The sequence below is a fragment of the Salvelinus alpinus genome, chromosome 31 (genome assembly GCF_045679555.1).
Source record: "Salvelinus alpinus chromosome 31, SLU_Salpinus.1, whole genome shotgun sequence".
Taxonomy (NCBI): domain Eukaryota; kingdom Metazoa; phylum Chordata; class Actinopteri; order Salmoniformes; family Salmonidae; genus Salvelinus; species Salvelinus alpinus.
The window spans coordinates 1,560,653-1,584,312 of record NC_092116.1 but is presented as its reverse complement, the minus strand read 5'-3'; the positions used below and the strand labels follow the sequence as shown (position 1 = coordinate 1,584,312).

Below are 23,660 nucleotides of genomic sequence, written 5' to 3'. Positions count from 1 at the left end.
ATACTGGTCTGCAAAAGAGCAGAAAGGTAATAAAAACAGTATGGGGATGAGGTAGGTAGATTGGGTGGGCTATTTACAGATGGACTATGTACAGCTGCAGCGATCGGTTAGCTGCTCAGATAGCTGATGTTTAAAGTTGTTGAGGGAAATAAAAGTCTCCAACTTCAGCGATTTTTGCAAATTGTTCCTGTCACTGGCAGCAGAGAACTGGAAGGAAAGGCGGCCAAATGAGGTGTTGGCTTTAGGGATGATCAGTGAGATATACCTAGCATAGACTTATAGATGACCTGTAGCCAGTGGGGCTGGCGACGAATATGTAGCGAGGGCCAGCTGACTAGAGCATACAGGTCGCAGTGGTGGGTTAGTATAAGGTGATTTGGTAACAAAACGGATGGCACTGTGATAGACTGCATCCAGTTTGCTGAGTAGAGTATTGGAAGCTATTTTGTAGATGACATCGCCGAAGTCGAGGATCGGTAGGATAGTCAGTTTTACTAGGGTAAGTTTTGCGGCGTGAGTGAAGGAGGCCTTGGTTGCGAAATAGAAAGCCGATTCTAGATTTGATTTTGGATTGTAGATGTTTAATATGAGTCTGGAAAGAGAGTTTACAGTCTAGCCAGACACCTAGGTATTTATAGTTGTCCACATATTCTTGGTCGGAACTGTCTTGGGTGCTGATGCTAGTCGTGCGGGCGGGTGCGGGCAGCGAACGGTTGAAAAGCATGCATTTGGTTTTACTAGCATTTAAGAGCAGTTGGAGGCCACGGAAGGAGTGTTGTATGGCATTGAAGCTCGTTTGGAGGTTAGTTAGCACAGTGTCCAAAGAAGTGCCAGACGTATACAGAATGGTGTCGTCTGCGTAGAAGTGGATCAGGGAATCGCCCGCAGCAAGAGCGACATCATTGATATATACAAAGAAAAGAGTCGGCCCGAGAATTGAACCCTGTGGCACCCCCATAGAGACTGCCAGAGGACTGGACAACATGCCCTCCGATTTGACACACTGAACTCTGTCTGTAAAGTAGTTGGTGAACCAGGCGAGGCAGTCATTAGAGAAACCAAGGCTATTGAGTCTGCCGATAAGAATACGGTGATTGACAGAGTCAAAAGCCTTGGCCAGGTCGATGAAGACGGCTGCACAGTACTGTCTTTTATCGATGGCGGTTATGATATCATTTAGTACCTTGAGCGTGGCTGAGGTGCACCCGTGACCGGCTCGGAAACCGGATTGCACAGCGATCTGTTTATTAAGATCTGTTTATTAACCTTTCACGAGCCTCTACCCCGGGTCCGGGATCACCCCCCACCCCCCCCACACACTGATTAGCATAGCTAGCATAGCTTCACAAGTAGATAGTAGCATCTAAATATCATTAAATCACAAGTCCAAGACACCAGATGAAAGATACAGATCTTGTGAATAAAGCCACCATTTCAGATTTTTAAAATGTTTTACAGGGAAGACAAAATATGTAAATCTATTAGCTAAACACGTTAGCAAAATACACAATTTCTTTGTCCACCATTTTTTCTCTCCACCAGTAGCTATCACCAATTCTGCTCTCATTGACAAGTGCACTCACACACACACACACACACACACACACAACACACACGTGTTGATATTAACTTACACGCCCAGATACAGACCAACAAAACACATTGTTGTAACACATTTATACTGTACAAACACAACGATGAAAATCAAATCAGATCAAATCAAAAAATAATAATTGTCACATACACATGGTTAGCAGATGTTAATGCGAGCGTAGCGAAATGCTTGTGCTTCTAGTTCCGACAATGCAGTAATAACCAACGAGTAATCTAACCTATCAATTTCACAACAACTACCTTATACACACAAGTGTAAAGGAATGAAGAATATGTACATAAAAATATATGAATGAGTGATGGTACAGAACGGCATAGGCAGATGCAGTAGATGGTATCGAGTACAGTATATACATATGAGATGAGTAATGTACGGTATGTAAACATTATATGAAGTGACATTGTTTAAAGTGGCTAGTGATACATTTTTCCATCAATTTTTCCATTGTTAAAGTGGCTGGAGTTGAGTCAGTATGTTGGCAGCAGCCACTCAATGTTAGTGGTGGCTGTTTAACAGGCCTTGAGATAGAAGCTGTTTTTCAGTCTCTCGGTCCCTATTTTGATGCACCTGTACTGACCTCGCCTTCTGGATGATAGCGGGGTGAACAGGCAGTGGCTCGGGTGGTTTTCGTCCTTGATGATCTTTATGGCCTTCCTGTGACATCGGGTGGTGTAGGTGTCCAGGAGGGCAGGTAGTTTGCCCCTGGTGATGCGTTGTGCAGACCTCACTACCCTCTGGAGAGCCTTACGGTTGTGGGCGAAGCAGTTGCCCTACCAGGTGGTGATACAGCCCGACAGGATGCTCTCGATTGTGCATCTGTAAAAGTTGTGAGTGCTTTTGGTGACAAGCCGAATTTCTTCAGCCTCCTGAGGTTGAAGAGGCGCTGCTGCGCCTTCTTCACCACGCTGTCTGTGTGGGTGGACCAATTCAGTTTGTCCGTGATGTGTACGCCGAGGAACATAAAACGTACTACCCTCTCCACTACTGTCCCGTCGATGTGGATAGGGGGGTGCTTCCTCTGCTGTTTCCTGAAGTCCACGATCATCTCCTTTGTTTTGTTGACGTTGAGTGTGAGGTTATTTTCCTGACACCACACTCCGAGGGCCCTCATCTCCTCCCTGTAGGCCGTCTCGTCGTTGTTGGTAATCAAACCTACCACTGTAGTGTCGTCTGCAAACTTGATGAATGAGTTGGAGGCGTGCATGGCCACGCAGTCGTGGGTGAAAAGGGAGTACAGGAGAGGGCTCAGAACGCACCCTTGTGCGGCCTCAGTGTTGAGGATCAGCGGAGTGGAGATGTTGTTACCTACCCTCACCACCTGGGGGGCGGCCCGTCAGGAAGTCCAGTACCCAGTTGCACAGGGCGGGGTCGAGACCCAGGATCTCGAACTTGATGACGAGTTTGGAGGGTACTATGGTGTTAAATGCTGAGCTGTAGTCGATGAACAGCATTCTCACATAGGTATTCCTCTTGTCCAGATGGGTTAGGGCAGTGTGCAGTGTGGTTGCGATTGCGTCGTCTGTGGACCTATTGGCGCGGTAAGCAAATTGGAGTGGGTCTAGGGTGTCAGGTAGGGTGGAGGTGATATGGTCCTTGACTAGTCTCCCAAAGCACTTCATGATGACGGAAGTGAGTGCTACGGGGCGGTAGTCGTTTAGCTCAGTTACCTTAGCTTTCTTGGGAACAGGAACAATGGTGGCCCTCTTGAAGCATGTGGGGACAGCAGACTGGGATAAGGATTGGTTGAATATGTCCGTAAACACACCAGCCAGCTGGTCTGCGCATGCTCTGAGGACGCGGCTGGGGATGCCGTCTGGGCCTGCAGCCTTGCGAGGGTTAACACATTTAAATGTTTTACTCATGTCGGCTGCAGTGAAGGAGAGTCCGCAGGTTTTGGTAGCGTGCCGTGTCAGTGGCACTGTATTGTTCTCAAAGCGGGCAAAGAAGTTGTTTAGTCTGTCTGGGAGCAAGACATCCTGGTCCACGACGGGGCTGGTTTTCGTTTTGTAATCCGTGATTGACTGTAGACCCTGCCACATACCTATTGTGTCTGAGCCATTGAATTGCGACTCTACTTTGTCTCTATACTGACGCTTAGCTTGTTTGATTGCCTTGCGGAGGGAATAGCTACACTGTTTGTATTCGGTCATGTTTCCGGTCAACTTACCCTGATTAAAAGCAGTGGTTCGCGCTTTCAGTTTCACACGAATGCAGCCATCAATCCACGGTGTCTGGGAATGTTTTAATAGTTGCTGTGGGTATGACATCGCCGATGCACTTGCTAATAAACTCGCTCACCGAATCAGCGTATTCGTCAATATTGTTGTTTGACGCAATGCGGAACATATCCCAGTCCACGTGATCGAAGCAATCTTGAAGCGTGGAATCAGATTGGTCGGACCAGTGTTGAACAGACCTGAGCGCGGGAGCTTCCTGTTTTAGTTTCTGTCTATAGGCTGGAAGCAACAAAATGGAGTCGTGGTCAGCTTTTTTGAAAGGAGGGCGGGGGAGGGCCTTATATGCATTGCGGAAGTTAGAATAACAATGATCCAGGGTTTTACCAGCCCTGGTTGCACAATAGAATTTAGGGAGTCTTGTTTTCAGATTGGCCTTGTTAAAATCCCCAGCTACAATGAATGCAGCCACAGGATATGTGGTTTCCAGTTTACATAGAGTCAAATGATGATGAAGAGGAAGATGATCACAAAGCAGTGTTTCTCACAATGGGTTCTAATAACAGGGCTTTCTATTCCAAAGCCTGTTCAGAGTCAAGTTCCTACACAAAGGGTGCACATGATAGGCATACTATATATATTTAGGAATTTCAAGCCAATCTATTTTCATATCAACAGATCCATTTTTTTTTTTACTGAATCCAGTTTTAACCCTGTGGACTAGCTACATGAAAATGAACAATTCTGTGCCCTCTCTTTTTGACCAGAGTGCCGATGGAAACAGGTTTTCTACCAGCATATCCCATAATAATCCTCAATGACATTGACTCTCACTCTGTAGAAGGAAATGTTGTGCGTGGTTTGAGTTTGCTTTTCAGGATAGTGTGCTGTGCTTGTAGCCAACAGTGTAGTGAAGCAGCCATTCATTATATGCTATGTACACACACACACACACACACACACACATTGACATATATTCCATTACTGTACCAGTTTTCCAAAAACACGGAGCAAACACAATACAAAATACATACACAGGGCTCCTTATTCAAACAGGAGTGCAGCTAATTGGATGTCGTTTTGGCTGATGTATGGTATTTGTTTACTTGTCACATGGCACACACCACAGACACACCTCGAAATCAAACATGGAATCCCACCTGGGACACTCTCCTTCTCTCTTTCTCCTTCTTCCTGTCCCCATACCCCTTCCTCCAGAATCCCTCTCTCCCCTCTCGCTCCCCTTTCTCCATCTCTCCTCTCTCAACCCTCTATTTCTCCACGTCTCTGGTTCCTCCCTCCTTCCTCTCTTCCTCTACTCTCCCTCTCCATGGTCCGTTCCCCCTCTTGGTCGTAGTGGACATCAGAGCAGGATGCAGAGCAGGGTGTGTGTGTGGAGTGTGTGTGTCCTCCTGTCGCTGACACTGGGATGGACCCAAGCTCAAAGCCAGACGACCAACTTCACCAGGTGAGTCAGAAAAGGTGTGTGCTCGCGTGCCTGTATGTGTTTAAATAATGTGTTTGTTAGTGTCTTTGTGTGTCGGTGTTTGTGTATTTAGTGTGTATGTGTACCCAGTGTGTGAGCATATGAAAACATGTGCATGTGTAAATGTTTTGCCTTTTTTCTGTACGTTTGTGCATTACTCTTTCTGTTTTCCTGTCTTTTTCTGTTTTTCCTACAACTCCTTTCCTTAGAAATAGCAGGCAGACGGTTAGGGGTTAGGCTGGTGAGCACTGAGCACTGAGCACTGAATGAGTCTCATAAAGTGAGGTGGAGCACCAGATGGCTCTGCTCTATGTCAGGACGACACTAAGGCTGCAGTCAAAATGGCACACCATTCCCTATGTAGGGCATTACATTTGACCGGAGCCCTTTCAGATGCAGCCTCAACAGCCCAGATGGGATTTGGATCTTTAATATCAGAACTTTGACTCTCCTCAAAGTGATGGCTATTTAGGAGGGCCAGTTTTCAGCTACCCACTTCAGTCTATATTACCACAACATAAGATACAGTACAGTCATGGCCAAAAGTTTTGAGAATGACACAAATACACATTTTTAAGTCTGCTGCCTCAGTTTGTATGATGGCAATTTGCATATACTCCAGAATGTTATGGAGAGTGATCAGATGAATTGCAATTCATTGCAAAGTCCCTCTTTGCCATGCAAATGAACTGAATCCCCCAAAAAAACATTTCCACTGCATTTCAGCTCTGCCAAAAGGATCAGCTGACATCATGTCAGTGATTCTCTCATTAACACAGGGGTGAGTGTTGACGAGTACAAGGCTGGAGATCACTCTGTCATGCTGATTGAGTTCGAATAACAGACTGGAAGCTTCAAAAGGAGGGTGGTGCTTGGAATCATTGTTCTTCCTCTGTCAAACATGGTTACCCGCAAGGAAACACGTGCCGTCATCATTGCATTGCACAAAAAGGGCTTCTCAGGCAAGGATATTGCTGCCAGTAAGATTGCCCCTAAATCAACCATTTATCAGATCATCAAGAACATCAAGGAGAGCGGTTCAATTGTTGTGAAGAAGGCATCAGGGCGGCCAAGAAAGTCCAGCAAGCGCAAGGACCGTCTCCTAAAGTTGATTCAGCTGCGGGATCGGGGAACCACCAGTACAGAGCTTGCTCAGGAATGGCAGCAGGCAGGTGTGAGTGCATCTGCACACACAGTGAGACGAAGACTTTTGGAGTATGGCCTGGTGTCAAGAAGGGCAACAAAGAAGCCACTTCTCTCCAGGAGAAACATCAGGGACAGACTGATATTCTGCAAAAGGTACAGGAATTGGACTGCTGAGGACTGGCGTAAAGTCATTTTCTATGATGAATCCCCTTTTTGATTGTTTGGGGCATCCGGAAAAAAGCTTGTCCGGAGAAGACAAGGTGAGCGCTACCATCAGTCCTGTGTCATGCCAACAGTAAAGCATCCTGAGACCATTGATGTGTGGGGTTGCTTCTCAGCCAAGGGAGTGGGCTCACTCACAATTTTGCCTAAGAACACAGCCTTGAATAAAGAATGGTACCAACACATTCTCCGAGAGCAACTTCTCCCAACCATCCAGGAACAGTTTGGTGACAAACAATGCCTTTTCCAGCATGATAGAGCACCTTGCCATAAGGCAAAAGTGATAACTAAGTGGCTCGGGGAACAAAACATTGATATTTTGGGTCCATGGCCAGGAAACTCCCCAAACCTTAATCCCATTGAGAACTTGTGGTCAATCCTCAAGAGGCGGGTGGACAAACAAAAACCCACAAATTCTGACAAACTCCAAGCATTGATTATGCAAGAATGGGCTGCCATCAGTCAGGATTTGTCCCAGAAATTATTTGACAGCATACCAGGGCAGATTGCAGAGGTCTTGAAAAAGAAGGGTCAACACTGCAAATATTGACTCTTTGCATCAACTTCATGTAATTGTCAATAAAAGCCTTTGACACTTATGAAATGCTTGTAATTATACTTGAGTATTTCATTGTAACATCTGACAAATTAATATCTAAAGACACTGAAGCAGCAAACTTTGTGGAAATTAATATTTGTGTCATTCTCAAAACGTTTGGCCACGACTGTACAGTGGACCGTTAGTGCGTGTTTGACAAGCAGATACTGCTGAACTGTTTTATTTTTCTTGGCAGGTTAGAAGGGTGGGACCAAACCACTTGAGATGTTTAGGACTTTGGACCATGCAGTGTGATTTTCAGTACCACTTTGAACACAAGCAACCCTTTCTGTGGACTGTGGAACATGGTTGGTGAAGGAAGCAGGTCAGGTAGAGAAACATTTGGTACACTTTATTTGGATAGTCCCATATAGATAATCTACAGATAGTTATACTATCAACAAATGTGTTGATCAGCAACTGCCTGCTAAGGGTGGAGGCCACAAAAAACGGAACTCATCATGAGGGGCCGCAGTGGCTCGTGTGTCTGCGTACCCACATCCATACACCAAATATGGATAACTGATGGTCAATGGGCCCCACCTCGGTCAGTAATTCGACCATGCTTACTGCAAGTTTAGATACCTGGTACCGCTAGGCTAATTTACTAATCTAAAATATTTTGCTGACATGGGCTATTTGAGATTTTTTATTTAACCTTTGTTTAACTAGGCAAGTCAGTTAAGAGCAAATTCTTATTTACAATGACGGCCTACACCAGATGACGCTGGGCCAATTGTGCGCAGCCCTATGGGACTCCCAATCATAGCCGGTTGTGATACAGCCTGGATTCAAACCAGGGTGTCTGTAGTGACGCCTATGGCACTGAAATGCAGTGCCTTAGACCGCTGCGCCACTCGGGAGCCCTCATGCTGCTGATGAACAACCACATTGGTCCGCAGGCCTACAAAAGGGGGCCAGTTGCCCATCCCTGATTTAGAATAGGCGTTAGGGTAAAGGTTTAGTTTAGGGTTAGGATAAGGGTTAAGGTTAGGGTTAGTAGATAGTTTAAATGTTGTTGACATCTACTTACCAAACATTCTACAACAGGACGCCGGTGAACTATGAGTTTAGCTATGTTGTGATAAAAAGTGTTGACTGGAATATTGTTTTGTGTACAGCACAGTATATTCCAACCCCCTGACACCTTTTCCAACTTTATGTTCTTACAGTTCATAACCATTAAATGTTTTTTATATGATTTTTATACAGCCAGAAGCTGAATTAATGAGCCTGAGGGCTGCTGTAAAGTTGTAGAAAGCGGGACACCGCTTTGATCTATGTGTGTGTGTGTGTGTGTGTGTGTGTGTGTGTGTGTGTGTGTGTGTGTGTGTGTGTGTGTGTGTGTGTGTGTGTGTGTGTGTGTGTGTGTGTGTGTGTGTGTGTGTGTGTGTGTGTGTGTGTGTGTGTGTGTGTGTGTGTGTGCACATGCACACACACATGTTAAAACATGTTATTTAACAGGCTATGTGTAGTACTCATTGTTTTCAGGTTTTCAAAGTGCCAGTGTCTGCCTGTGTCCCCATTCCAAAGTAAAGTCTGTGCCTGGTGACAATTTTCTGGTGTGAAATCGCTTGAACACGAGTGTATGCGTGTTTGTATGCTTGAATATGCCACAACGTGCCACATTATGCCACATTTTATAACTACCATTATAAAAACACGAGAGTTGACCTATGAGAGTTCACCGGTCCTTCCCAGGATCGGAGAACACAGCCGGACTGTGCGCCTGTGGTTTTGGTATGTTGGTAGAGAGGGGTTCTGCCCCCACTAGTAGTGGTAGAAAAATTCCTGCGACTTCTGAAAACAGTTTTCTAAACGTATAAAATATGCCATGATTAGTTCAAATAATTTGAACTCATCTCTCAATGATTACAAAAAGAGGCAATACAGTTCATCTCTCTCTCCATCTCTTTCTCTCTCTCTCATGCACTCCCTAACTCTCTCAGGCCTATCTTCCACTGCGGAGGTCACTTGGTGACTGACTCAGGCTTCGTGGGCAGTGAGGGTTTCCCCAGCCACTACAAACCCAACCGCAAATGCACTTGGTATATCGCTGTGAGTAACCAACAGTACAGAACATACACTGAGAATACTAAACATTAGGAACACCTTCCTAATATTGAGTTGCACCCCCCCTGTTACATACGGGAAACTGTTGAGTGTGAAAATCTCAGCAGTGTTGCAGTTCTCCAACACGCCTGGCACCTACTACCATACCCTGTTCAAAGGCTCTTAAATATTTTCTCTGAATGGCACACACACAATCCATGTCTCAATTGTCTCAAGGCATAGAAATCATTATTTAACCAGTGTCCTCCCATTTATCTACACTGATTGAAATGGATTTAAGGTGACATCAATAGGGGGATCATAGCTTTCACCTGGATTCACCTGGTCAGTCTATGTCATGGAAATAGCAAGTGTTCTTACTGTTTTATATACTCAGTGTACATCGCAACACTGTATGACACTACAACTACAGCTCACTCAATATTATAAATCCAGTTATGACGCAGCTATAATGCCTCTATATGACCTGGTCAGACAATAGTGAGATAATGAGTGATCAAATCATGAGTGTGACTCACTGTAACATCAAGGTGTCCTTTAATATGGTCCTGATTGGATCATGACACTGTATGGTACTGTATGGTCATTTAGCAGACAATTTTAGCCAAAGCGACTTACAATCAGCATATTCAACTCTCAACCATATCCAAAGGAATACCGACCAAACACAGAAATACCTCCAACACCAATTTCCAATTGGCTATAACCAAAACACTTGACACTCTAAGGCTTAACATCTGACCTTTTACCCCCCTCATCTACATCCCATAATACCCAGGTCCCCGAAGGCCATGTCGTCATGCTCTCCTTCCGTATGTTTGACCTGGAGGCCGACCCCACCTGTCGCTATGACTACCTGGATGTGTACAACGGCCACTCGCACACAGTGCAGAAGCTGGGGAGGTTCTGTGGAACGTTCCGGCCCGGGGCTCTCATCTCTACCTCCAACACCATGATGCTGGAGATGGTCTCTGATAGTAGTACAGGAGGACGGGGGTTTGTGGCTCACTATCAAGGAGGGAAACCACACATGGATGGTGAGGTTACCCTTTATTCCTTTGTGTTTGTCTTTCCATTTCTTTCTCTTTCTCTTTTACTGTGGCTCTACTGTGTATTCAGGCGCAATTTACACAAACAGCTGCTCGTACACTCACTCTCACACTCTCAACTCCTCAACCCTCATTCACAACTGTATACTGTGTCTTTTTTTGTTGCTTTCATTAGAATTTCACTTGCATGGTCTTTCTCTTTCTCACTACCTCTGCTTCTCCCTCTCTTCAGAGAACCAGTTTTGTGGGGGGAGGCTGACGAAGGCTCAGGGTTCTGTCAAGACCCCCAACTGGCCCAACTCAGATTACCCAGCAGGCATCAGCTGCTCCTGGCACATCTCTGTGAAGCCCAGCAACGTCAGGCTATACCAATCACAACACAGCATCAGCATACACCTCCACATATCACAACACAGCGTCAGCACACCTCCACATATCACAACACAGCATCAGCACACCTCCACATATCACAACACAGCGTCAGCACACACCTGTTTTATCTTTATATTTCATTGGATAACTTTATTTGACATTCTGAGACTGTTCTGGAAGCTTGATGCAAGTCCTCAAGTTATGGGTTAAGATTTGCGTGTGTGTGTGTGCACCACCTGACGGTGGTGTTGTGACTGTGTGTTAATGAAAGGCTTCATTGAAGGAGTAGGGGCGTGTACATGTGTGCCGAAAGATTGACCGAGAGAGAGAGGCAGAGAGAGAGAGAGGGAGGGAGAGAGTGAGAGAGAGAGAGCGAGAGAACGTACAGCTAAATGCCCCTCTGTATTCTAAATGTCAGCACCGACCACCTCCCTTCCCTCTACATTATAGTACAAGAAATATGAATAACAAGAAGCGACTACAGTGACACACACAGTGCATTTGGAAAGTATTCAGACCCCTTGACTTTTACCACATTTTTACGTTGCAGCATTATTCTGAAATGGATTTTTTTTTAAACGTTCCCTCATCAATCTACACACAATACCCCATAATGACAAAGCAAAAATGAAATATCACATTTACATAAGTATTCTGACCTATTACTCAGTACTTTGTTAAAGAACCGCTGGCAGCGATTACAGCCTCTAATCTTTTTCGGTATCACGCTACAACTTGGTACACCTGTATCTGGGGAGTTTCCCCCATTCTTCTCTGCAGATCCTGTCAAGGTCTGTCAGGTTGGATGGGAAGTGTCGCTGCACAGCTATTTTCAGGTCTCTCTAGAGATGTTCAATCGGTTTCAAGTCCGGGCTCTGGCTGGGCCACTCAAGGACATTCAAAGACTTGTCCAAAGCCAATCCTGCGTTGACCTTCGCCCAAGTCTGAGGTCCTGAGCGCTCTGGAGCAGGTTTTCATCAATGATCTCTCTGTACTTTGCTCCGATCATCTTTCCCTTGAACCTGACTAGTCTTCCTGCCGTTGAAAAACATCCCCACAGCATGATGCTGCCACCACCATGCTTCACTGTAGGCATGGTGCCAGGTGTCCTCCAGACGTGATGCTTGGCATTCAGGCCAGAGTTCAATCTTTATTTCATCAGTCCAGAGAATCTTGTTTCTCGTGGTCTGAGAGTCCTTTAGGTGCCTTTTGGCAAACTCCAAGAGAGCTGTCGTGTGCCTTTTACTGAGGAATGGCTTCCGTCTGGCCACTCTACCATAAAGGCCTGATTGGTGGAGTGCTGCAGAGATGCTTGTCCTTCTGGAAGGTTCTCCCATTGGGTTCTTTGTCACCTCCCTGACCAAGTCCCTTCTCCCCCGATTTCTCAGTTTGGCCAGACGGCCAGCTCTAGGAAGAGTCTTGGTGGTTCCAAACTTCTTCCATTTAAGAATGATGGCCACTGTGTTCTTTGGGACCTTCAATGCTGCAGAAATACTGAATACTTTCTGAATGTTCTGTATATTGTATAACTAGAACATATTGTGACCTTTGAAGTTAAAGGTTCTATCTCCCAAAATATGATTTTGAGATAATTGGCTTCAAAGTTCCGAACCCTCATTGGTTTGAATGGTGTGAGCAACTTGTAAGTTGTGTAACTTAACAACATGTAGCAACAGTTAATGTAAAAACGATGGTTAATGTAATAACACTAACAATTGTTACAGGGTATTTATAATACTATTAAGGTAGAGAACCTGTACTGTATGTTTGGTGCTGTGTTTCTGTCATCTTATGAATGACATGACATTATGAGTTGTTATGTATTCCTAGGTGATCAAGGTCAAGTTTGAGAAGTTGGATATTGAGGCTGACAGTTACTGTCGCTATGACTACGTGGCACTCTTCAATGGAGGCGAGAGGGACGACTCGCGTCGCATTGGGAAGTACTGTGGTGACAGGGTACCAGGGTCAGAAAATGTTCCTACTATGTTATTGAAATGTTTATCGAAAGTTGTTAACTTGTTAACTTATATTTTGAAAACTAAGATGGCTGCCAAATTTCCACTACCTGAGCATATATTTTTTTTAATCCAAATCTACCCCTTCCCTTTCACTCTCTCGCCCCTCTCCTTCCCTTCACTATTCACTCTTCCCTCTTCCTCTCCTCTCTCTCATTTCTCTTTCCCGTCTTCTGCTCCATCTCCTCCCTCCTCCTCTTCCCTCTCTCCCTCCTCTCCTCCATTCCCTTCTCTCCTGCAGGACCATAGTGACTAATGGAAATGAGCTCCTGGTCCAGTTTGTGTCGGACCTCAGTGTGACATCTAATGGCTTCATGGCCCACTACTCCAGCGTGCCCCGAGGGTCCCGGACACCCTCCGCGGGGGGAGACACCATCCACGGGCCTCGGGTCGCCTCCACAACCCAGAAACCTATTTTCAAGCTGGCCAAACCAGCCCGGCCTACCCCTAAATCCAAGTCAGCCATCCGGGCAAAGCCCAGCCTAAAACCAGTCACCAGACCTAGTGTAAGAATACCAGTGAAACCTACACCACGTAAGCCCACATCCAAGCCTCAAGTCAGACCCACACTTAAACCTAAACCTGCTAAGCCTATTCCTAAAGCTGGGGCTAGGCCTACACCTAAACAGGGTACCAAGGCTAAGCCAACCCCTAAACCTAGCATCAAAGCGAAATCCAAGCCCACACCAAAACCAATGGCCAAACCAGTGAAACCAACAAAGAAACTCGTCTCTAAGCCTGGAGCCAAGCCTACACCTAAATCAGTGACTAAGCCTAAAGCTACAGCTAAGTCTGGACAAAGCTGGACCAAGACTGTGACTAAGAAACTTGCAGTGAGCAAGAAACGTGAGTGTGTTACACAGTCTGATGAGCTACTGACAGTGTACTGCTGGCCACTGTGATTGTTGCTGCTACTTTTCATACGTTTTGTTTTGAAATAACAGTGTATGTGTGTGTGTGCGCGCACGTGTGTGTATTTTGCAGCCCTACCGATGAACCCGCTGTGTAAACAGGCTTGTAAGAGGACAGGAACACTACAATCCAACTTCTGCCCTAATGATTTCGGTGAGACACTCATACTCTCTTCTTGCTCCTTATATTTTCCTCTCCTCTCAGTCTTCCCTACTGATTTATCTTGCTCTCTCGCTCGCTCTATCGCTCTCTCTCTCTCTCGTTCGTTGGCATGGGAGACAGATAGGAAGAAGCCACAGCACTAAGAACAATTATTATAAATAGCTAAAAACAATGTGCTGTGGGAAAATGATAATCTCTCTCATATATATATACAGTACCAGTCATGTAGGAACCAAAAACATATATTTTACATTTGGATTCCTCAAAGTTCCTCAAACCCTTTGCCTTGATGACAGCTTTGCACACTCTTGGCATTCTCTCAACCAGCTTCATGAGGTAGTCACCTGGAATGCATTTCAATAACAGGTGTGCCTTGTTAAAAGTTCATTTGTGGAATATTTTTCCTTCCTAATGCTTTTGAGCCAATCAGCTGTTCTGTGATAAGGTGGGGCGGCATAGAGAAGATACCCCTTTTTGGTAAAATACCAAGTCCATATTATGGCAAGAACAGCTCAAATAAGCAAAGAGAAACGACAGTCTATCATCACTTTAAGACATGAAGGTCAGTCAATGCAGAAAATTTCAAGAACTTTGAAATGATAAGTGCAGTCGTAAAAACCATCCATCTCTATGATGACACTGGCTCTCATGAGGACCGCCACAGGAAAGGAAGACCCAGAGTTACCTCTGCTGAAAAGGATAAGTTCATTAGAGATAACTGCACCTCAGATTGCAGCCCAAATAAATGCTTCACATAGTTCAAGTAACAGACATCTCAACATCAACTGTTCTGAAGATATTCCATGAATTAGGCCTTCATGGTCGATTGCTGCAAAGAAACCACTACTAAAGAATAACAATAAAAAGAAGAGACTTGCTTGGGCCAAGAAACACGAGCAATGGACATTAGACCGGTGGAAATTTGAGTCCAAATTTGAGATTTTCTAGTATCCAATTGCCGTGTCTTTGTGAGACGCAGAGTAGGTGAAACTGATTATCTCTGCATGTGTGGTTCCCACTGTGAAGCATGGAGGAGGTGTGATGGTGTAGGAGTGCTTTGCTGGTGACACTGTCAGTGATTTATTTCGATTTCAAGGCACACTTAACCAGCATGGCGACCACAGCAATCTGCAGTGATACACCATCCCATCTGGTTTGCGCTTAGTGGGACTATCATTTGTTTTTAAACAGGACAATGACCCAAAGCACACCTCCAGGCTGTGTAAGGGCTATTTGACCAAGAAGGAGAGTGATGGAGTGCTGCATCAGATGAACTGGCCTCCACAATCACCCGACCTCAACCCAATTGAGATGGTTTGGGATGAGTTGGACCTCAGAGTGAAGGAAAAGCAGCCAAAAAGTGCTCAGCATATGTGGGAACTCCTTCAAGACTGTAGGAAAAGCATCCCTCATGATACTGTTTGAGAGAATGCCAAGAGTGTGCAAAGCTGTCATCATGGCAAAGGGTTGCTCCTTTAAAGAATCTAGAATATAACATTTATTTTGATTTGTTTAACACTTTTTTGGTTACTACATAATTCCATATGTGTTATTTCATAGTTTTGATGTCTTCACTATTATTCTACAATGTAGAAAATAGTACAAAATAAAGAAAAACACTTGAATGAATAGGTGTGTCCAAACTTTTGACTGGTACTGTATCTATAAATAAATCACTACACTGAGTGTACAACACATTAGGAACACCTTCCTAATATTGAGTTGCACCCCTTTTTGCTCTCAGAACAGCCTCAATTCGCCAGGGCATGGACTTTTCAAAGTGTTGAAAGCGTTCCACAGGAATGCTTGCCCATGTTGACTCCAATGCTTCCCATATTTGTGTCAAATTGTCTGGATGTCCTTTGGTTGGTGTACCATTCTTGATACACATGGGAAACTGTTGAGCATGAAAAACCCAGCAGCGTTGCAGTTTTTGACACACTCAACCGGTGCACCTGGCACCTACTACCATAATCCGTTCAAAGGCATTTAAATATTTTGTCTTGCCATTCACCCTCTGAATGGCACGCATAAACAATCCATGTCTCAATTGTCTCAAGGCTTTTAAACTCCTTCTTTCACCTGTCTCCTTCCCTTTATCCGCACTGATTGAAGTGGATTTAACAAGTGACATCAACAAGGGATCATAGCTTTCACCTGGGTTCACCTGGTCAGTCTGTGTCACGGAAAGAGCAGGTGTTCTGTATACTCAGTGTATTGACGCCATTCTCAGACTGTCACTCAATATTGCGACTCACACTAGAACAGCCATGGGAAAATGTTTGTCATAAGCCTTTATTTGACATGTATATATTATCTCTGCCTACACAAACGGACATCCCCCACATCACTTATTACCAGAGAAGGGAGTGGGATGATTGAGTCAGAATGTACAAACCATAGAACTAGAATCCTGGTAACTCCTGGTAACTAAATTACCAATAATCCTGGTAATTATTTTTTCCACCCCTCCCTGTCACCTTTTTTCCCTCATCCCCAACCTGCATCTCTCTATTTCACCCTCCCTTCCCCTACCAGTGATCATGGGGAAGGTGACATCCTTGGTCCCAGGCCCCAGGGGCAGTGTGACTGTGGACGTGTCTCTCATCAAGGCCTATAGGAGTGGTCGCCTGGCCATCACCCGATCAGGACCAGCCAAGTCCATCAAACTCACCTCCACCTGCAAGAAGTGCCCTGGCCTACGCAAAGGTGCGTAAAAGTCTCACATACACACTGGCCACATAAACACACATACCTATAAAGGAGCATGCACAAGCACACACACCAATTCACACAACTGAGAGGAGCATTAGATTATTTTAATCCACTGCACAAGATACTTATATAACCGTCTGGCCTATGTGGTGGGTGGACTAATTGACTGATAAATAGGTTCATTCATTCATCCATTCATGTATTAATTCATTCTTTCAGGAGCGAACTACGTGTTGATGGGCAAGGTGGACACGGAGGGACATGGCCTTCTCAACCCCTCTAGCTTCGCTCTCTTGTACAAGGCAGTCCACACCAAAGCACTGGCCACTCTCGCACTCCAACCATGCTGATCTCACAGCCCAGTCCACCAATCCCTGAGCAGGAAATATGCCATTCCTCCGACTTAACAACAACTGCACAACAGCAGTCCAAATATGCTAAATATGAAATGTAAACTCATTCTAAAAAAGCGGATAAAAAGGAGTCGTTACAAAATATTTCCGTGAAAACTACCAATGATGGCTGCCAAAAAGGCAGGGGCACAGTGCTAACCATTAGATACAGTTTACATGTTTTTATATTGTTGAATTATTTTATATTTTTTATACACTCAGATATACTTCTTTGTATTTGTATGTAAATTATGATATTTCTGTGATTAAAAAATATATATATATCACTAAGGTTCAGGTCTTTTGTGTGTCACATTAAATGTAGTTTTCTGAAGACACGACTAAAACGTGGCCCATGTTTCAGCAACGGTACTTCCTCCATCCATTTGATAGATGGACCTTCTCTGCCAAATATTGTGTCTCACGCTAGAACAGCCATGGGAAATTGTTTGTCAAACGCCTTTATTTGACATTTATATATTATGGTGCCGAAGGAGATGGCCGCCGATTTGCGATCCCGTAATCGATTGTGCTATTGGGTATGTTTTTTTGCGTTATTAAGTCGGACAGGAAGGATTTACTCCAGACACCCGACAAGGCCCTCATCCCTGTCATTCGCAGGAGGAACAGACGGAGGTATCATGGACAACGATTCGGGTGCCTTGTAAGGATCCGTCCCCGAGAGGGTAATCTACCTTAACCATCGCTCATATTAGCCAACTTACAATCAATCGATAATAAAATAGATGAACTACGAGCGCATACCAACGGGACATTAAAAACTGTAATAACTAATGTTTCACTGAGTCGTGGCTGAACGATGACATGATTAACATACAGTTGGCGGGTTTTAAGCTTTTTCGTGGCCTCTGGTAAGACAAGGGGGGCGGCCTATGCATATTTGTAAACAACAGCTGGTGCACGAAATCTAAGGAAGTCTCAAGGTTTTTCTTGCCTGAGGTAAAGTATCTCATGATAAGCTGTAGACCACACTATTTACTAAGAGATTTTACATCTATATTTTTCATAGATGTCTATATACCATCGCAGACCGATGCTGGCACTAAGACCGCACTCAATGAGCTGTTTACGGCCATAAGAAAACAGGAAAACGCTCATCCAGAGGCGGCGCCCCTAGTGGCCTGGGACTTCAATGCAGGAAAACTCAAATCAGTTTTACCTGATTTCTATTAGCATGTTAAGTATGCAACCAGAGGGAAAAAAAACTCTAGACCACATTTACTCCACACACAGAGACACGTACAAAGCTCTCCCTTGGCCTCCATTTGGAAAATCTGACCATAACTATGTCCTCCTGATTCCTGCTTACGAGCAAAAACTAAAGCAGGAAGCACCAGTGATTTGGTCATTAAGAAAGTGGTCAGATGAAGCAGATGCTAAGCTACAGGACACAGGAATGTTTTGCTAGCACAGACTGGAATATGTTCTGAGATTCTTCCGATGGCATTGAGGAGAACACCACATCAGTCACTGGCTTCATCAATAAGTGCATCGATGACGTCATCCCCACAGTGACCGTATGTAACAGTATAGCTTCCGTCCTTCTCCTCGCCCCTACCTGGGCTCGAACCAGGGACCCTCTGCACACATCAACAACTGCCTCTCACAAAGCATCGTTACCCATCGTTCCACAAAAGCCACGGCCCTTGCAGAGCAAGGGAAACAACTACTTCAAGGTTTCAGAGCGAGTGACGTCACCGAATGAAATGCTATTAGCGCACACCCCGCTAACTAGCTAGCCATTTCACATCGGTTACATGTACGTACATACCCCAACCAGAAGCCATGGATTACAGGCAACATCCGCACTGAGCTAAAGGGAGCTGCCGCTTTCAAGGAGCGGGACTCTAACCTGGAAGCTTATAAGAAATCCTGCTATGCCCTCCAACGAACCATCAAACAGGCAAAGCATCAATACAGGACTAAGATTGAATCGTACTACACCGGCTCCGATGCTTGTCGGATGTGGCAGGGCTTGCAAACTATTACAGACTACAAATGGAAGCACAGCCATGAGCTGACCAGTGACACAAACCTACCAGATGAGCTAAATCACTTCTGTCTCGACCTTTAAACAGGTCAACATTCACAAGGCCGCAGGGCCAGATGGATTACCACGAGCATGCGCTGACCAACTGGCAAGTGTCTTCACTGACATTTTCAACCTGTCCCTGACTGAGTCTGTAATAGCAACATGTTTCAAGCAGACCACCATAGTCCCTGTACCCAAGAACACTAACTTAACCTGCCTAAATGACTACCGACATGTAGCACTCACGTCTGTAGCCATTAAGTGGTTTGAAAGGCTGGTCATGGCTCACATAAACACCATTATCCCATTATCCCAGAAACCCTAGACCCACTCCAATTTGCATACCGCCCCAACAGATCCACAGATGATGCAATCTCTATTGCGCTCCACATTGCCCTTTCCCACCTGGACAAAAGGAACACCTATGTGAGAATGCTATTCATTGACTACAGCTCAGCGTTCAACACCATAATTCCCTCAAAGCCCATCACTAAGCTAAGGACCCTGGGACTAAACACTTCCCTCTGCAACTGGATCCTGGACTTCCTGATGGTCCGCCCCAAGGTGGTAAGGAACAACACATGCGGCACGCTGCTCCTCAACACTGGGGCCCCTCAGGGGTGCGTGCTCAGTCCCCTCCTGTACTCCCTGGCCAGGCACGACTCCTTCACCATCATCAAGTTTGCCGATGACACAACAGTGGTAGGCCTGATCATCGACAAGGATGAGACAGCCTATAGGGAGGAAGTCAGAGACCTGGTGCCAGGACAACAATCTCTCCCTCAATGTGATCAAGACAAAGGAGATGATTGTGGACTACAGGACAAGGAGGACCGAGCATGCCCCTATTCTCATCGACAGGGCTGTAGTGGAACAGGTTGAGAGCTTCAAGTTCCTTGGTGTCCACATCACCAACAAACTATCATGGTCCAAACACATCAAGACCGTCGTGAAAAGGGCACGACAAAGCCTATTCCCCCTCAGGAGACTGAAATGATTTGGCATGGGTCCTTAGATCCTCAAAAAGTTATACAAGTTATAGGGCCGTGGCTTGCATAACTGCCTGGTATGGCAACTGCTGGGCCTCCGACTACAAGGCACTACAGAGGGTAGTGCATACGGCCCAGTACATCACTGGGGCCAAGCTTCCTGCCATCCAGGACCTCTACACCAGGCGGTGTCAGAGGAAGGCCCTAAAAATTGTCAAAGACTCCAGCTACCCTAGTCATAGACTGTTCTCTCTGCTACCGCATGGCAAGCGGTACCAGAGCACCAAGTCGAGGTCCAAAAGACTTCTTAACAGCTTCTACCCCCAAGCCATAAGACTCCTAAACAGTTGATCAAAGGGCTACCCAGACCTCTCTTTTACGCTGCTGCTACTCTTAGTTTATAATCTATGCATGGTCACTTTAACTCCAGCTACATGTACATATTACCTCAAATAACCGGTGCCCTCGCACATTGACTCTGTACCGATACCCCCTGTATATAGCCTCGCTTGTTATTTTGCTGATGCTGTTTAATTATTTGTTACTTTCATTTTCTATTTTCTATTTTCCCTTATCTATTGTTTACTTAACACATTTTTTTTCTTAAAGCATTGTTGGTTAAGGGCTTGTAAGTATTGTATTCTGCGCATGTGACAAATACAATTTGATTTGATTTGAAATACAAGGCAATGGCTACACCTGGTCGTTGTTTGTGGTTCGGCATGGCATGATATCACATCGAAAACTCAATGGACACACTATGACAATGATTTATCAGAACAATCATATACAGTACAATGAAGAGTTACATAATGGCCTTGACACAATTAACCTGTGGTCACGATCAAGACAAGTTCTGTAATCTTGGGAACGCATGGCTCAGAGACTATTCAGGTTGTGTCGCCATCGGGTAGTTTATTGGAGAATTTACTCTCTCTCCTCCCTATCTATTTCTCTCTCTCCTGCTTTCAGACCCCTTTTTTCTCTCTTCCTCTCTCTCTCTCCTTCCAAACTATCATTCTCACTCTGTCACGGTGACACACTAGCTAAATAAGGGAAGGTGACAGTGTTGGGGGGGAGGTGGAGTGAACACAGAGAGTTTGGGCTGCTGCCAAAATGAAAAGATGGGATGGATGGGCAATAGGAGACCTTTCTCTTTTTCCCTCTCATTTGTTTTTAATCACTCTCTCCTCAGTTGGACCTGTCTCTATTTCTGTATTTCTGTATTTCTGTGTGTGTGCGTGTTTTTTGTGTCTGTGTGTGTCACATAACCCTGTAATGGCCAGCTGCTCCTGCTGCACCTCACAGCAGAAAACACAGACAGACAGACAGACAGACAGACAGACAGACAGACAGACAGACAGACAGACAGACAGACAGACAGACAGACAGACAGACAGACAGACAGACAGACAGACAGACAGACAGACAGACAGACAGACAGACAGACAGACAGACAGACAGACAGACAGACAGACAGACAGACAGACAGACAGACAGACAGACAGACAGACAGACAGACAGACAGACAGACAGACAGACAGACAGACAGACAGACAGACAGACAGACAGACAGACAGACAGACAGACAGACAGACAGACAGACAGACAGACAGACAGACAGACAGACAGACAGACAGACACACACACACACACACACACACACACACACACACACACACACACACACACACACACACACACACACACACACACACACACACACAGAGACAGACACACACACACACACACAGATGGAAGACAGCACGGCTTGGCACACTGTACCTGCAAATCTGTGATCCAAACTCATTTGCAAACAGTTGAATAAATATAATCTGACTCAGAGTGAGTCAGCCGGACAATGCATCTTGGCTTATTCAAAGAAGAAGCATTATGCTATTGTAGTGGACAGTAATATTTTACATGTGTATATAAAGTAGGCTATATATGATATTATAAATACCTCACATGCGACTCGTAATGCTTCTCTTTAATTATTAGTTACTTTATTTATTATTTTTTGTTGTTATTTTTCTTTAAAATGTAAGGTCTACTCTTGTTGTATTCGGCGCATGTGACAAGATTTGATTTAAAATATACAAGCAAGCATTAAGCAACGAGTTGACGTTGACTAGCAAGAATTGGTCTGAGAATTGTCTATATCAAAGACAGATATTTAATTAACATTGTACAATGAATGGAATCACATAGAAGGCATAAAGCTTAACCTCTTTGGGCTGCAGGGGCAGTATTGAGTAGCCTGGATAAAAGGTGTCAATTTCAAATGGCCTCGTACTCAATTCTTGCTCGTACAATATGCATATTATTATTACTATTGGATAGAAAACACTCTCTAGTTTCTAAAACCGTTTGAATTATATCTGTGAGTAAAACAGAACTCATTTTGCAGCAAACTTCCTGACAGGAAGTGGAAAATCTGAAATCGATGCTCTGTTCTAGGGCCTGCCTATAAATGTGCTTGATATTTATTAGTATACATGCACTACTTCATACGCCTTCCACTAGATGTCAACAGGCAGTGAGAGAAGAAATGGAGTGTATAACATGATCTGAGGTCGAATAAAAGCTCTTGGCATGACGTGACCCCAATTTCCTGTTTTCTGGAACGCGCGAGAAGGGACCTGGTATTGCCTTCTGTAAAGCTGTCGTTATAGACGACTAATATCTCCGGCTTTGATTTTATTTGATAAATGTGACAATATCATCGTAAAGTATGTTTTTTCAATATAGTTTTATTAGATTATTGAAATTTTTTCGGGACGTTAGGCGTGTTGCTTTATCTGCGTTTGTTCAGGAAGGAGAGCTTCGCGCCACTTTGCTAGCTTTCCGTGCTAATTGACTGGAGAAGAGGACATTCTAAAACCAAACAACGATTGTTCCCGACAAAGGACCCCTTGTACAACATTCTGATGGAAGATCATCAAAAGTAGGACCCATTTTATGATGCTATTTCATATATCTGTCGAACATGTGAACTAGTAGTTTGCGCCCAGATTTTGGGCGCGCTCTCGCCATAGCGTAAACTGCATGCCGTAATGAAGTTATTTTTAGAATTCTAACACGGCGATTGCATTAAGAACTAGTGTATCTATCATTTCCTATACAACATGTATTTTTTAGTAACGTTTATGAATAGTTATTTGGTCAGAACAGTTGAGTGTCATAAAAATATCCGCACATTCTGGGAAAAAGATGCTACGTTAGCACAATGTATAACCACTGATTTCAGCTCTAAATATGCACATTTTCGAACAAAACATAAGTGTATGTATAACCTGATGTTATAGGACTGTCATCTGATGACGCTTATCAAGGTTAGTCAAAAATTATATATCTTTTGCTGGTTTGTTACGATCGCTAACTTTTGCTGCTGGTAAATGGCTTGTGTTTCTGGCTATTGTGGTAAGCTAATATAATGCTATATTGTGTTTTCGCTGTAAAACACTTAAGAAATCGGAAATATTGGCTGGATTCACAAGATGCTTGTCTTTCATTTGCTGTACACCATGGATTTTTCAGAAATGTTTTATGATGAGTATTTAGGTATTTCACGTTGGTGTCTAATTACTCTGGCTGCTTCGGTGCTATTTGTGACGGTAGCTGTGATGGTAGCTGCAATGTAAAACTGATTTATACCTCAAATATGCACATTTTTCGAACAAA

General features: G+C 44.5%; 1 protein-coding gene and 1 long non-coding RNA gene across 2 annotated transcripts in view; one reads left to right on the top strand and one right to left on the bottom strand.

The window, feature by feature from the left end:
* The window catches only part of LOC139561133 (uncharacterized), a 74,454-nt gene that overhangs the window by 32,302 nt on the left and 18,492 nt on the right, over positions 1–23,660 (bottom strand). The window lies entirely within an intron of this gene.
* On the top strand, positions 5,044–17,221 carry pcolceb (procollagen C-endopeptidase enhancer b). The gene is made up of 9 exons (XM_071378801.1): positions 5,044–5,257; positions 9,191–9,299; positions 10,093–10,351; positions 10,596–10,720; positions 12,566–12,702; positions 12,995–13,599; positions 13,738–13,818; positions 16,366–16,536; positions 16,762–17,221. Exons 1-9 carry the CDS (start codon positions 5,163–5,165, stop codon positions 16,890–16,892), a joined length of 1,713 nt encoding a protein of 570 aa, XP_071234902.1. The 5' UTR covers positions 5,044–5,162; the 3' UTR covers positions 16,893–17,221.